The following is a 14299-nucleotide window of genomic DNA, read 5'->3' as shown; positions in this document are numbered from 1 at the left end:
GATGGGCCGAGTGACCTAATTCTGCTCCTATGTCTTATGGTCTAAAAAATGACGGTTAAACCCTCTTTGCCTAACTGTGAATATCCATTTTCAGCCTTTGTCAGCATCCTAGATGCAAAACCGCTGGGTTTTCGGACCCGTCCTCCATTAAATGAGAAAGTACTGCCTACACACCATAGGATAAAAGTAAATTCCCTGGATCAAAATGGACCAGTCGATTAGCCTATTGTACAAGCGCTTTCATATTCTTCTGTGCAAACTCCCACTTCCATTTGGTTTCTTTGTGTAGAAGTAAGAACAGGGGAGCCAACACTGTAAACAAAATCACAGAATCACAAAAAATACAGCACAGAAGAGGCCCTTCGGCCCGTGGAGTCTGCACCGACGTATGAAAAACATCTGACCTGCCTACCTAATCCCATTTGCCAGCACTTGTCCCATAGCCTTGAATGGTATGCCGTGCCAAGTGCTCATCCAGGTACTTTTTTAAAAATATATTTTTAAAAGTTTTTTAACAAAACAATTTTTCCCCCTTACAAACAATAAACCCCCCCCCCCCCCGTAACAAAGTAACACAAAATTGCCCTGAGCAAGATATATACATGGTAAGATGATATATTTACAGAGCTTTATACACTGGCTCTCGCCCAATCGTGCCAGTTTCCCCGACCCTCCATGTTATCCCCCGCTCATCCGTCCGCTCAAGCAATCTCTCATTCCCCCCTTCCCCCCCCACCCCCCCCCCCCCCCCCCCCCAACCAGGGTTGCTGCTACTGCTGACCGACCTTCCTCAAACGCTCCGCGAGGTAGTCTAGGAATGGTTGCCACCGCCTGTAGAACCCCTGCACAGACCCCCTTAAGGCAAACTTAATCTTCTCCAACTTTATGAACCCAGCCATGTCGTTTATCCAGGCCTCCACGCTAGGGGGCTTCGCCTCCTTCCACATTAGCAAGATCCTTCGCCGGGCTACCAGGGACGCAAAGGCCAGAATGCCGGCCTCTTTCGCCTCCCTAGGTTTGGCAGCGCCAACCCTCCTCGGTCCCTACTGCATTCCAGGAACCCTCTCCTTACCCTCGGGGTTTTGTTCGCCCACACAAACCCCATAATACTCCTACCTACTCTCTTGAAAAAGCCCTTGGTAATCATGATGGGGAATCCAGGTACTTTTTAAAGGATGTGAGGCAACCCGCCTCTACCACCCTCCCAGACAATTAATTCCAGACCGTCACCACCCTCTGGGTAAAAAGATTTTTCCTCAAATCCCCCCTAAACCTCCTGCCCCTCACCTTGAACTTGTGGCCCTCGTAACTGACCCTTCAACTAAGTGGAACAACTACTCCCTATCCATCTGTCCATGGCCCTCATAATCTTACACACCTCGATCGGGTCCAGCAAAATCAACCCAAGCCTATCCAACCTCTCTTCACAACTTAAATGTTCCGTCCCAGGCAACATCCTTTTGAATCGCCTCTGCACCACCTCCAATGCAATCACATCCTTCCTATAATGTGGCGACCAGAACTGCACGCAGTGCTCCAGCTGTGGCCTCACCAAAGTTCTGTACAACTCCAACATGACCTCCCTGCTTTTGTAATCTATGCCTCGATTGATCAAGGCAAGTATCCATATGCCTTTTCGCCGTCCTATTAACTTACCCTTCAGAGATCTATCGACAAAGACGCCAAGGTCCCTTTGTTCCTCTGAACTTCCCAGTGTCATGCCATTCATTGAATACTTTCTTGTCACATTACTCCTCCCAAAGTGTATCACCCCACACTTTCCATCTGCCACATTTCTTCTCATTTGACCATCCTTCTATATCTTCCTGTAACCCAAGACACTCAACCTCACTGTTAACCACCCAGCCAATCTTTGTGTCATCCGCAAACTTACTAATCTTACCCCCCATATAGTCTTCTATGCTGTTTTAATTATGAATAATAGGGGACCCAGTGCAGATCCCTGTGGTACGCCACTGACTTCCAGTCACTAAAGCAGCCTTCTGTCATCACCCTCTGTCGCCTACAACTAAGCTTATTTTGAATCCACCTTATCAAATTACCCCGTATGCTCACCGGTTATCTTATGAGGAGCTTCTGTTACCTACTGTGTACTTGATAAAGGCTCAAACTGCCTTTGTCAATTGTCTAATTATCAGTGAAGGACTATCCTCCTTTTGGGACCAAGGGTCCAATGGATTTTATTGAGGTTGAGGAGCTAAAAAATGCTATGCTTGGTGGAGGATGTTTCAAACCACGTAAACCATTTTATGACATGCCCTGTGATCCAAATGTTGAACCAGGCAAGTGCACAGTTCATCAGGACACAATTGATTAAACAGTCAACTACAAGTTAAGTACAAAACCTGGAGGCTGGGATATTTCCTATTTGGCTCCAAGCCAAACATTGTAGTACAATGCAGGATGGATGGGGCTGGCTGGACATAGACTGGAAAGTCCATCAGTTCTTCAGGAAGTAGCAGCGTTTTATCTGGTTAAACTCCAGCAATATCTCAATGCCCCATTGAGGATCCATCAGCTTGACTCTTGCCAACCCACATCTAGGCTTTCTGAGCTGATAGAAATGGAGTGTCCCTACAGAAAGAAATATGTGGAATCCACATCAGACATTCTCCATCTAATGGATTTTCTATTTGCTTGGTGGAGGTAGGTTAGCACTCATGTCAAACGCCCAGCTAATTAATGCAAAAACTTTGAAAATATTACTATATTTTTGACCAATTGTGTGAGATATTCATGTTAATCACCTCAAAATCTTTTGAAAAAAATTTCCCATTCATTTTTGCCATTTTCTGTATAACATTCATGGCTTCTGTGTTTTTCTTCTGAGATAGCATCCACCTGGGAGACTCTGGGATCAACCTGTAAATGGAGCACAATCAAGTTTTTTGCTATGTCTGATGTACTTTGACTACTGTCTCAAATAACACCAGTCGTTCTGGACATTACCAATAGTAGGTCAGGAAGAGGAAGCTTGGAATGGTAGTCACCAGTTGCAAATTTCTCCAGTCCGGTATAAAATAAGCAACAGCCGAAAGTAGCATCATCCCCGTACTGAAGCACATTTGGTATAAAATTCCCACTGTTTTTCTGTACTCTAGTCCAACAAGTTCTGTAACTGAAACAAAAACGTAATAATAATAATAATCTTTATTGTCACAAGTAGGCTTGCATTAACACTGCAATGAGGTTACTGTGAAAATCTCCTAGTCGTCACACTCCAGCCACTGTTCGGGTACACAGAGGGAGAATTCAGAATGCCCAATTCACCTAACAAGCATAGCTTTTGGGACTTGTGGGAGGAAACCGGAGCACCCGGAGGAAATCCACACAGACATGGGGAGAACGTACAGACTCCACACAGACAGTGATCCAAGCCAGGAACCGAACCCGGGACCCCGGCCATGCTAAGCAATAGCACCAACCACCGTGCTACCGCGCCACCCAGTGCTACCGTACTGCCTGTCATAATATACACCAGTATATTATGGTGCAGACACACACACACACACTGATGGACATGCAGTGGGACCAATCAGCATACACAACACCGCAGCCAATCACCAGTGAGAGCACACGCACTATAAAGACAGGGGACAGGAGAGTTCCCGCTCATTCTAGTAGCAGCCAGCTCGGAGCACAGAGCTCACAGCCTGCATCACAGACATTCACCATGTGCTGAGTGCATCACCTGGTTAGGACTAGGCAAGGGTCAACAGTTAAAGCTGGTATTACATTTACCCACAGTTCAAGTATGTTAATATAGTTAACCTTATAATAAAATAGAGTTGCACCACTTCCAGTGTTAGTGACCTGTTTGTGATCCAGAACACCCAACACATCATGGTACAAGGAGTGGTTGCATACTAGCACTTCTGAGACCCACCTGCAATTAATCAGCATTCCGGCATCCTGAAGTATGGAGAACATCAACCCGCCACCGCCGCTCCGCATCGCTGGCAATCTCGGGGTCAATTGGAAGATTTTGCTCTGCTCCTCTCCACGGCCGGGCAACACGCCATCCACATCTTCAACTCCCTTACATTCGCAGACGACGAGGACAAGACAAAGTACAAGACGGTTCTCCTCAAATTCGATACACACTTCAGCATAGAGGTCAATGAAAGCTTCGAAAGATACCTGTTCCAGCAGCGCTTGAGGGTAAGGACGAGCCTTTCCAATCCTTTTTAACACACCTCCGCATCCTTGCGCAGCCCTGCGGCTACAGGCCCTCCTCCGACTCCATGATACGCGACCAGATCGTATTTGGTGTTCTATCAGACCCCTGCGTCAGCAGCTCCTCAAAATTAAGCAACTCACCCTAGCGACTGCCATTGAGACCTGAGTCCTGCATGAAAATGCACCACCCGGTACTCCCACATACAGGCGGCTGAAACGGCGTGGCAAGGTTCCCACGAGGCAGAACAGGTCCAAACAATTGAATACCTCCAAGGCTGCAGCCTGGATGAGGGCGGCCATTTTGCGCGCTTTTTGCGGCCTCCCGCGCTTGTACGCGCCAAACGAGGTGACGTGGAGGAACGTGATGCGCAGGCACGCACCACGCAGGACCGCACCGCGCATGCGCGGTGGCGCAATGAGCGTACTGACGTCACGACGTGCGGCAACTGTGGCTCCGCCCATTTAAAGCGGCAATGTCCTACAAAATCGCGACAATGCCTACGATGTGGCAGACTTGGCCACTATGCTGCCTGCTGTCGAGCAGCTCAGCCTGTCAATTTGCATCGCTTCAGCCAGCCTCGCAGGAACGTTCGGGCAATTCAACCCACGTTCACCGAGTCTGATTCCGACTCCCCGCAGATCAGTGACACCGAGGACCAGAGGGAACCTTTTTGAGTCGCTGTTATAACAAAGAACAGGCTGTCCCCGAATCAAAACCACCATCTGCTGTCGGTGCACAGCATTGATCCAAACAACGAGTGGTGTGCCACCCTGACGGTCAACCGATGCCAGATACGATTCTGCCTGGACACTGGTGCTTCCGCTAATCTCCTAGAGTGGTCAGACTTTCAGACCCTTGGGGTTAAACCAACCATTCTTCCGTCGACCTGCCAACTAGTGGACTACAATGGCAACGTCATTCCTGCTACCGGCTCATGCCAACTCGAAGTGACGCACAACTCGCGAAAAGCCATCCTTCCCTTCGAGATCGTGGGCTCCTCGAAGGACTCTGCTAGGCGCACAGGCGTGCAAACTCCTAAAACTCGTCCAACGAGTACACTCTCTCTCTCTCTCCAGAGGACACGTCTGCCTTCTAGGATGCGGACTTCAGGGCACAACTCAACGCCATCATCGACCAGCACCGCAACGTTTTCGAAGGCATGGGCACGCTTCCATACACTTACAAAATCCTGCTCAATCAAGATGCCACGCTTGTGGTTTATGCACCTCGCAGAGTCCCAGCACCCCTCAAGGACCGCCTCAAGCAGCAGCTGCAGGACCTCCAGGGCCAAGGAGTGCTCTCCACAGTGATGGAACCAATCGACTGGGTCAGTTCCATGGTGTGCATAAAGAAACCTTCCGGCGAGCTCCGGATCAGCTTTGACTCAAAGGATCTGAATCGCAACATTATGAGGGAGCATTACCCTATCCCCAAGCGCGAGGAGATCACTTGCGAGATGGCTCGGGCCAACATCTTCACCAAACTTGAAGTATGTTAATATAGTTAACCTTATAATAAAATAGAGTTGCACCACTTCCAGTGTTGGTGACCGGTTTGTGATCCAGAACACCCAACACATCACCGCCCACTGCTACCCACCTTTATGGTTTGGTTCTTACCACAGAGAGGAGGGAGATTTAGTGAGATGCGAATTTACAGCTTTGGGTAATTGGAATAAGACAATGAAAGTGCAATTGTCTGTTCTGAATTTTATACAAGGTATTAAACAGCAAAATTTGCAGATGAGGAACTCAAACCAAACATCACATTGAGGGCTAATGGTTATTCAATTCATTAGAACCTGAATGTCACAGACCTTTGAATGTTAAGTCTATTCTGCCCATGGGCAAAGATTTCAAATATTTTTCTGACTTGAAAAGTGCCGATACACACCCACCCAAATAAGAGTGTTCCAGTGAACGAGTTTGACCTAAGAATCCATTTCCGACACTCTACAGCCCTCTCTAAGGCACACTTGTCTTCTGATGCTTGGATGATGGCATTTGTCTCTGGACTCGGCAGGAAAAGCTTTCATGTCCCCAATTGCCATTACATTTCCAGAAAGTTAAGTTAATTTGAATTGACTTTTTTTAAACCCAGTGTGACATAACTGCAACTAAAAATCCTAATGGTGTTACAATTTATTAAATAGTCACATAAGTGTGGCAACTCACCAAAAAGGACTTGGCATCATTAGTTAACATCGAAACATATAGAAGCACTTGGTATCAACAAGTACCACAACACAAGGAGCATTTGCTTATTATTGGAAGATTATATACTAGAACAAAGTATAGCACGGTGATGGCTGTTATTGTAATAAAAGTTAGTGTTGGGCAGCATGGTGGCGCAGTGGTTAACACTGCTGCCTCATGGCGCCGAGGTCCCAGCTTCGTTCCCAGCTCTGGGTCACTGTCTGTGTGGAGTTTGCACATTCTTGCCGTGTTTGCATGGGCTTCGCCCCCACAACCCAAAGATGTGCAGGGTAGGTGGATTGGCCACGCTAAATTGCCCCTTAATTAGAAAAAATGAATTGGGTATTCTAGATATTAAAAAAAAAATAAACAAAAGTTAGTGTTACTACTGAGCACCTAAAACATGTTATAACATGAGGTAGGAGCATAATTCTTACCAAAGACATATGCGCACAACCAACTCCCTTTGCTGAATAAGCCTTGTAAAGTTCGGAAAATCAGAAACCAATTGTAATTTGGAAGGAATGATACAACAAGTCCCAGTACTGAAGTCACAAATGTTGCAAACAAGAAGCTCGATTTTCGACCAAATCTAGAAAGGAAAGAATTTTTAATTAGCAAGAAAATACATTGCTGATACGTTCAAAACCTTTGATTCGTGGATGACAGTATACATACCTGTCCGCCGCGTAGCCCATGATTATCGTTCCAAGCGTAAACCCGAAGTTTAGACAAGCTTGAGTCAGGTCCAGTTTCCAGGCATCAGCACACACCAGTTCAAACTGTGCAAATGGTATTCATGAGTGGTTTCATGTTTGAGAGATATAGGAAGACACAGACTACTTATTGCATCTTATATTCATCAACTCATAGAATCATAGAATTATCTAACACAGACGATGACCATTTGGTTCTTCCTGCATGTGTGACTTCTATGGTAGAGGTATAGATTTTGAGCCATCATAAAGAGAGAGTGAGGAGAAAAGGTAAAAAGGCTTGGGAAGAGAATTCTGAGTTTAGAACCTTGTGAGCTGAAGGCCTAGAGATACAGGTAAGCACAAGACCATAAGATGTAAGAACAAAGTAGGCCATTCGGCCCATTGAGTCTGCTCCACCATTCAATGTGATCATGACTGATCTGATGTGATAATTCTCAACTCCACTTTCCTGCTTTATCCCCATCACCCTTGATTCTCTTACTGATTAAAAATCTGTCTATCTCATCCTTGAACCTCGACAGCTCCCTGCGGTAAAGAATTCCACAGGCTCACTATCCTCCTGAGAGAATAATTCCTCTTCATCTCTATCTTAAATGGGTGCCACATAACTCTGGGATTATGCCCCCTGGTCATAACTGTATCAACTGTGGCATTTCTCTCCCACTGTTCAGATTTGAGATGCTTCTGTTGTCTACTGCTAACCTTCCAACATAATCAGCATTTGATCTCTGACCAGAATTAAAATGTACCTCAGTCACAATGCTGGAGGGTGAGCCATTTTCAAACACCCACCCATCCTGGCATGTTGTAAGTGGTAAATCCCGGGCACCATTCTGGACAAACTGCAGTGGATTTTCACAGCTGCCTGAGGAGGAATTCCAGTCTACATCGTATCTCTCACACTGACTGTATGAGGAGCTGCCGGACCGTCCCAGAGGCAGTGTGTAATTCTTCTCCTGTTCCAGAGACCAGCTGCAATTCTCTCTCAGCTCAGAGACCCCAGGACTCTGACACCAATGGTCAGGGGTAACTGCTAAAAAAACAAATCCAACATACAGATAGGCGAACGCCGCCGAGGACAAGCACACGAGAAACAAAATTAACTTCTGGTATACCCCAAATCCTCCTACTTCCTCTAAAACATCATCAAAGGTCGGCATTGCAATGTATCTATTCAACTGGTAAGTCGAAGGAGTGAGTTGCTACTGATTGATCGTCCTGCTTGTCTACTTGCATTATCAGATAAATTCCAGCAATGCAATGTGGAAGATAGGTCTGCCAATCATCTGTGTAAACTGAGGAGTTAGCCAGGTTAGTAAATGAGTGAACAAATGAAATGTGACAGTGAATTATTCAGTGTGGTTACAAACTAACACCGGTAACCATTTATCAAAACTTCAACTTTAATACACAACTAAAACATCCCTACGCTTTAGTGATTTAAAGATGTTGTCGTGTTGGGTGTTCCGCTATACAAATGAACCAACACGGTTGTAGATGGTACAACTCTGTTTTATTACTCTTGATAACAACATCTGTTAACTCATGGCTGTGGTTCGTACTTTACCCGTTAACCTGTGGACCCAGCCCTAGCACTACCTTAGAGAGGCACTCAGCACATGGTGTATGTCTGAGTGGCACGCTGTGAGCTCTGTGCTCTGAGCTATCTCCTGCTGGAAAGCGCGGGAACTGTGGTGTTCCCTGTTTTATAGTGCGTGTGCTCTCACTGGTGATTGGCTGTGATGTTGCGTGTGTGTTGATTGCACCATGATATGTTTATATGAATATCATGACAGATGTTCGGCAGAATTCTCCGTTCGAGAGACTAAGGCCGGGAGTCTCCAATCCCGCAGCCAAGTTCTGACGCCGGAGTGAAAAGCGACGCCAACCACTCCGGCGTCAACGGTCCTCGATCATCAGGTATGCTCCCCTTCCTAGGGGGCTAGGTCGGCGTCGGAGTAGTCTCCGCAGATCCAGCCGGCGTGGCACGGCCGGCGCGAGTTCGCACATGCGCGCTACGGCCGGCGTGATTCCGCTCATGTGTGTGGGTTCCCGTCTCTGCGCCGGCCCCCGGGCAATATGGCAGAGCCCTACATGGGCCCGGCGCGGAGGAACATAGGACCCCACAGAACCAACCCGCCCACCGATCAGTAGCCCCGATCGCGGGCCAGGCTACCGTGGAGGCCCTCCCCGGGGTCGGATCCTCCCGCCCCCCCATCAGAACACCCCCCGCACACAGAGCTTCCAGGTCGTGGACCATACGTGACTCACACCGGCGGGACTCGGCCGAACACGGCAGCCACTCGGCCAGTCAGGGCCCGGAGAATCGCCGGGGGGGGGGGGGTGGGGCTCTTTCAACGGCCCCCGACTGGAGCGGTGGCGATCTCGCGGGAGCCGGAGAATCGGCGATCCGGCGTCGGGGTCGGAGAATCCCGGCCTAAGTGCCTCTGCCAGCACTGAATCGCTTGAGCTCTACAGCCCCAAAAGTGGCATTGGTCCCGGAGTGATTCAGGACATCCTAAACGGCTAAAACTGGTGCCACGGGGAACTAGTACAATTCCAACTAATGTTGACAGGTGGTTCACTGGGGTCGGAATTGGCACTCGAGAGCCTGACAAATTGCAGCCGCATATAAGCACCCCACTCCCCACACACTCTTATTCCAGCCAAGAAGAAGCCTCCCCGAAGAGCGCACCGAGGTTCGCTGATGCTGAGCCAAGACACTGTTGGATGCCATGGAGGAGAGGTGGGACAGCATATTTCCCAGGAGTGGGAAGGGGGCCGATACCCACAGACATCAACTGGGCCTGGCACAGGAGGCCATGAGCGCCTTGGGCCCCACCGCCAGGATCGGCCAGCAGGAAGGCGCAGCACAACCTCCTCCAGGCGGCTGGGTGGGTAACCACCTCCCTGCCCCTTGCTCCATCCCCATCCTACACACCGCACACCTATAACCCCATCCCCCCCACCAGGCGGACTGGTAGGCAGTGAGGGTGAGCAACCCTCCAGGCCAGCCAGGGTGTGCCACCCCCACCACTGTGCCCCTGGCACCAACCCCCATCTTATATACCCGTAACGGTCTCCCCCCCCCAACTTAGAGAGCGATGAAACAACCACCCCTTCCTCACGGAGAGGGCAATCGAACCCCACCGCCGGCAGGCAGTGCGCACCCCACCCTGCACCGCATGCCTACACCCATGGAGCTGTCCATGGCCGGGTGCCCCGCACACACAGACCACCAGGCCCAGACCCCCGCAGTTGCCCACGTCCGAGTGTCTTACACTGTCCCTTATTTGTCCCCTCAGGGGAAGGTGGCCCACAACTGCCTTGAGCAGCACAAGACTGGAGGCGGCCTGCTGGGCATGCAGTTCCTCACTGCCGCAGAGCAGAGGGCATTGGACCTGGTCGGTAGAATCGGAGAGTGGGCAGTGGTCGAGGCAGAGGTCGGCATCAGAATCCAAGTGAGCCCACAATAAATAGCGATGACCTTGCGGCATGTGTGGCAGCCCCCACCCCCCCACCCCCCCCCCCCCCCCACCCACCCACCCCACCTCCATGCAACTTGAGGTTTTTAATTAATATACGGAATGTGGGCGTAGCAGTTAGGCCAGCATTGATTGCCCATCCCAGTTGCCTTCAGAAGGTGAAGGCGAGTTGCCTTCTTGAAATGCTCCAGTCCCTGAGGTGCCACAGTATTGTTAGGGAAGAAATTCCAGGATTTTGCCCCAGCGACAGTGAAGGAACAGCAATATATTTCCAAGTCAGGGTGGCGGGTGCCTTGAAGGGGAACCTCCAGGTGGTGGGGTTCCCAGATATCTGCTGCTCTTGACCTTCCAGATGGTCGTGGTCGAGGGCTTGGAAGGTGGTGTCTGTCATGATATGCAAACATGCAACCAATGAACACTCAGAGGTGGCATCACCACAAGGGGGCATGACGTAAACACTATAAAAGGGATGAGGCACTCACACCCTGCCTCTTTCCACAGTCAGACATCTAGAGAGGTAGACAGGGTTGATCAGCAGCATCACACCCCAGCACGTGGCTTAGAGCAAGCTGGTACAGTTACACTGAGTTACTACAGTTAGATTAGCAGAGAGGCAAACTCATTTGAGAACTGTGTTAATAGTTCAATAAACATGTTGAACTCATTTCAGAGTCTGGAGCATCCTTTAGTTAAGACTGCATCAAGTAGCAGCCTGTGTTATCCGAAGCAGCATAACAAAACATGATACCAGGAGTGACTGTTCAATCTACTTAGTTCAACTCAGCAAGATCCGTAACAACCAGCTACTGAATACAGGCACAATGGACAAGATTCAGGCTCCTCATCAGCACAGGACCATCGGCAATCTTAGTGCCAACTGGCGATCATTCAAGCAGAAATTTCAACTATACGTGGAATCATCCGACCTCAATGGCACGACCGATGCTCGGAAGGTAGCTCCTCTACTCACCGCTGCGGGTGACCATGCGATAGAGATCTTCAACTCCTTTCACTTTTCCGAAGGGCAGGACAAAACGAAGTACCAAACCATCCTGGACAAATTCAACAGCCGCTGCGAGGTGGACACCAACGAAATCTTCGAGCGCTACATCTTCAGGCAGAGGATGCAAGGTAAAGACGAATCCTTCAACTCCTACCTAACTAACCTTAGACTGCTAGCGCAATCCTGCAACTTTGGTGATATCACTGACTCCATGATCAGAGACCAAATCTGGAGTCCACTCTGATCCTCTGCGAGAGCAACTGCTGAAAATCAAACACATGACCCTGCCAGTCGCGATTGAAACGTGTACTGTGCATGAGCACTCTAAAAATCGCTATTCACAGTACAAAACGGCAGAAAGTGAAAAACAAGCCTCCCACGAGGTGGAGAGTGTTCAGGCCATCTCCCGGATGCAGCGCCTCCACACTGACGAAAGCGGCCATTTCACGCGCTCTTCCCGGGGCCGACGCATGCGCAATGCGATCGGGAACATGAAGCAGCCGAAAACCGCACTGTGCAGGTGCAGACATCCGAGAACCGCACTGCGAATGCTCAACAATGAACTGAGCGTCATGACACCGACGTCATGATGTGTGCGAACTACGGCACTGCCCATTTTTAAAAAACTGCCCTGCAAGAGGCAAACGCTGTTTAAACTGTGGGAAACCAAACCACTATGCAGCCCTGTGCAGAGCTGCACCACCAGTCAGGAGCCAGCGCTCCCAATTCCGACAGCAGCGCATCAGAAGTGTGCAACACCGAATGCATGACTCGGATCCAGGCAGTGCGACGGATCCAGGTGATGAATACCTGGACAACACTTACCGAGTGGGCATTATTACGAAGTGCGAATACGCCACGCCGGACACATCGCGAGTCCAATCAATCCTGGCCGTGGATTCCGAGGACGAATGGCATGCAGTGATGAAGGCCAACCACTGCCCCATCCAGTTCAAACTGGACACAGGTGCCTCCGCCAACCTGATTTAGCAGGTGGACTTCAAGATAATCAAGAAGCTCGCCACAATCCTTCCAGCTGCCTGCAAACTCCTGGACTATAATGGAAACGCAATCAAGGCACTTGATTGGGGTCCTGCCATCTGCAGGTGTCCAGCCGACACACACAAGCAAGCTTACGCTTTGAGATTGTTAAACCAGACAGGGCGTCCCTGCTAGGTGCGCACGCCTGCAAGCAACTGAACCTCATTCAAAGGGTCTACACCACAACGCCGTCCCATTCGAATCTTCAGGCCGGCATCAACGACATCCTAACTCAGTACCCAGATGTATTTCGCGGGATGGGCACGCTGCCGTACAAGTACAAGATTCTACTGCGGCCTGATGCCAAGCCAGTGGTCCACGCACCACGACGTGTCGCTGCTCCGCAGAGAGCACCTGAAGGCAGAGTTCACGAGTCTACAACAAAAAGACATCATCTCCAAGGTCACTGAACCAATCGACTGGGTCAGCTCGATGGTGCGCGTAAAGAAGCCTTCGGGGGAACCTACGCATCTGCATTGACCCCAAGGATCTAAACAAAAACATTATGCAGGAACATTACCCCATCCTGAAGAGGGAAGAAATCACGAGTGAGATGGCACACGCGCACTTCTTCACAAAATTGGACGCATCCCAAGGATTTTGGCAAATCCAACTTGAAGATTCCAGCAGAAGGCTCTGCACCTTCAACACGCCTTTTGGCAGATTCTGCTGCAACCGAATGCCATTTGGTATCTTCTCGGCATCAGAGATTTTTCATTGCATCATGGAACAAATAATTAAGTTATAAACCTTTCCAAGGATACTTGGATGGTTCTTAAAACAACCTTTGTTTTAAGGAATAGAAGGGGTTTGTGTCTACGTTGGCAATATCATAATCTGGTGCACAACTCCAGAGGAACATGTGTCGCAACTCAAGAAAGTATTCCGATGCATACATGAACATAGCCTCAAGCTAAACAGGTCCAAGTGCTGTTTTGGGACATCCACGCTGAAGTTCCTGGGCAATCAGATTTCGCAACACGGTGTGCGCCCGGACACAGACAAAATTAAAACCATCGAGGCAATGAAAGGCCCCGAGGACAAGAAGGCAGTACTGCGCTTCCTGGGAATGGTCAATTTCCTTGGCAAGTTCATCTCGAATTTGGCCACACACACCACAGCCCTACGCAATCTGGTGAAACCAGTAGCATACGCGTCACGGGCAATGACACCCACTGAGACCAGATATGCACAGATTGAGAACGAGTGTTTAGGTCTTCACACCGGCATCCTCAAATTTCATGATTATGTCTACGGCTTGCCAACATTTACTGTTGAGACGGATCATAGGCCTCTGGTCCACATCATCCACAAGGACCTGAACGACATGACGCCTCGTTTGCAGAGAATTCTGCTCAAACTCCGGAGGTATGATTTAAATTTGGTGTACACACCTGGCAAGGAGCTCATCATCGCCGATACATTGTCCCGCTCCGTCAACTCACCCAGTGAATCACTGGAGATCATCCAGCACATCCAGAATTGCAGGTACAACTGTGTGCAAGCACTCTCCCGGCAACAGATGAGAAGATCGTTCTCATCCGGGAAGAGACGGCCAAAGATCCCCTGTTGCAGCGAGTCATCCATAACCTCAACAATGGCTGGCAGAAAGGGCAATGATGCGCGATCAATTACACTCAAGACAAAGTGATTTC

General features: G+C 49.3%; 1 protein-coding gene across 1 annotated transcript in view; it reads right to left on the bottom strand.

Annotated features, from left to right (window-relative positions):
* slc22a2 (solute carrier family 22 member 2) overlaps window positions 1-8319 on the bottom strand; it is a 95254-nt gene extending 86935 nt beyond the window's left edge. The window contains exons 1-5 of the mRNA XM_072503643.1: window positions 7865-8319; window positions 7075-7178; window positions 6834-6988; window positions 2971-3139; window positions 2769-2883 (exon numbers count right to left, since the gene is read on the bottom strand). Coding sequence (XP_072359744.1) covers window positions 2769-2883; window positions 2971-3139; window positions 6834-6988; window positions 7075-7178; window positions 7865-8275 — 954 coding nt within the window. The 5' untranslated portion in view covers window positions 8276-8319. The remainder of the gene's footprint in view (window positions 1-2768; window positions 2884-2970; window positions 3140-6833; window positions 6989-7074; window positions 7179-7864) is intronic.
* Between the last annotated feature and the right edge of the window lie 5980 nt (window positions 8320-14299).

The sequence above is a fragment of the Scyliorhinus torazame genome, chromosome 1 (assembly GCF_047496885.1).
Source record: "Scyliorhinus torazame isolate Kashiwa2021f chromosome 1, sScyTor2.1, whole genome shotgun sequence".
In the NCBI taxonomy this organism is placed as follows: domain Eukaryota; kingdom Metazoa; phylum Chordata; class Chondrichthyes; order Carcharhiniformes; family Scyliorhinidae; genus Scyliorhinus; species Scyliorhinus torazame.
This window is presented reverse-complemented; position numbering and strand designations above follow the sequence as displayed.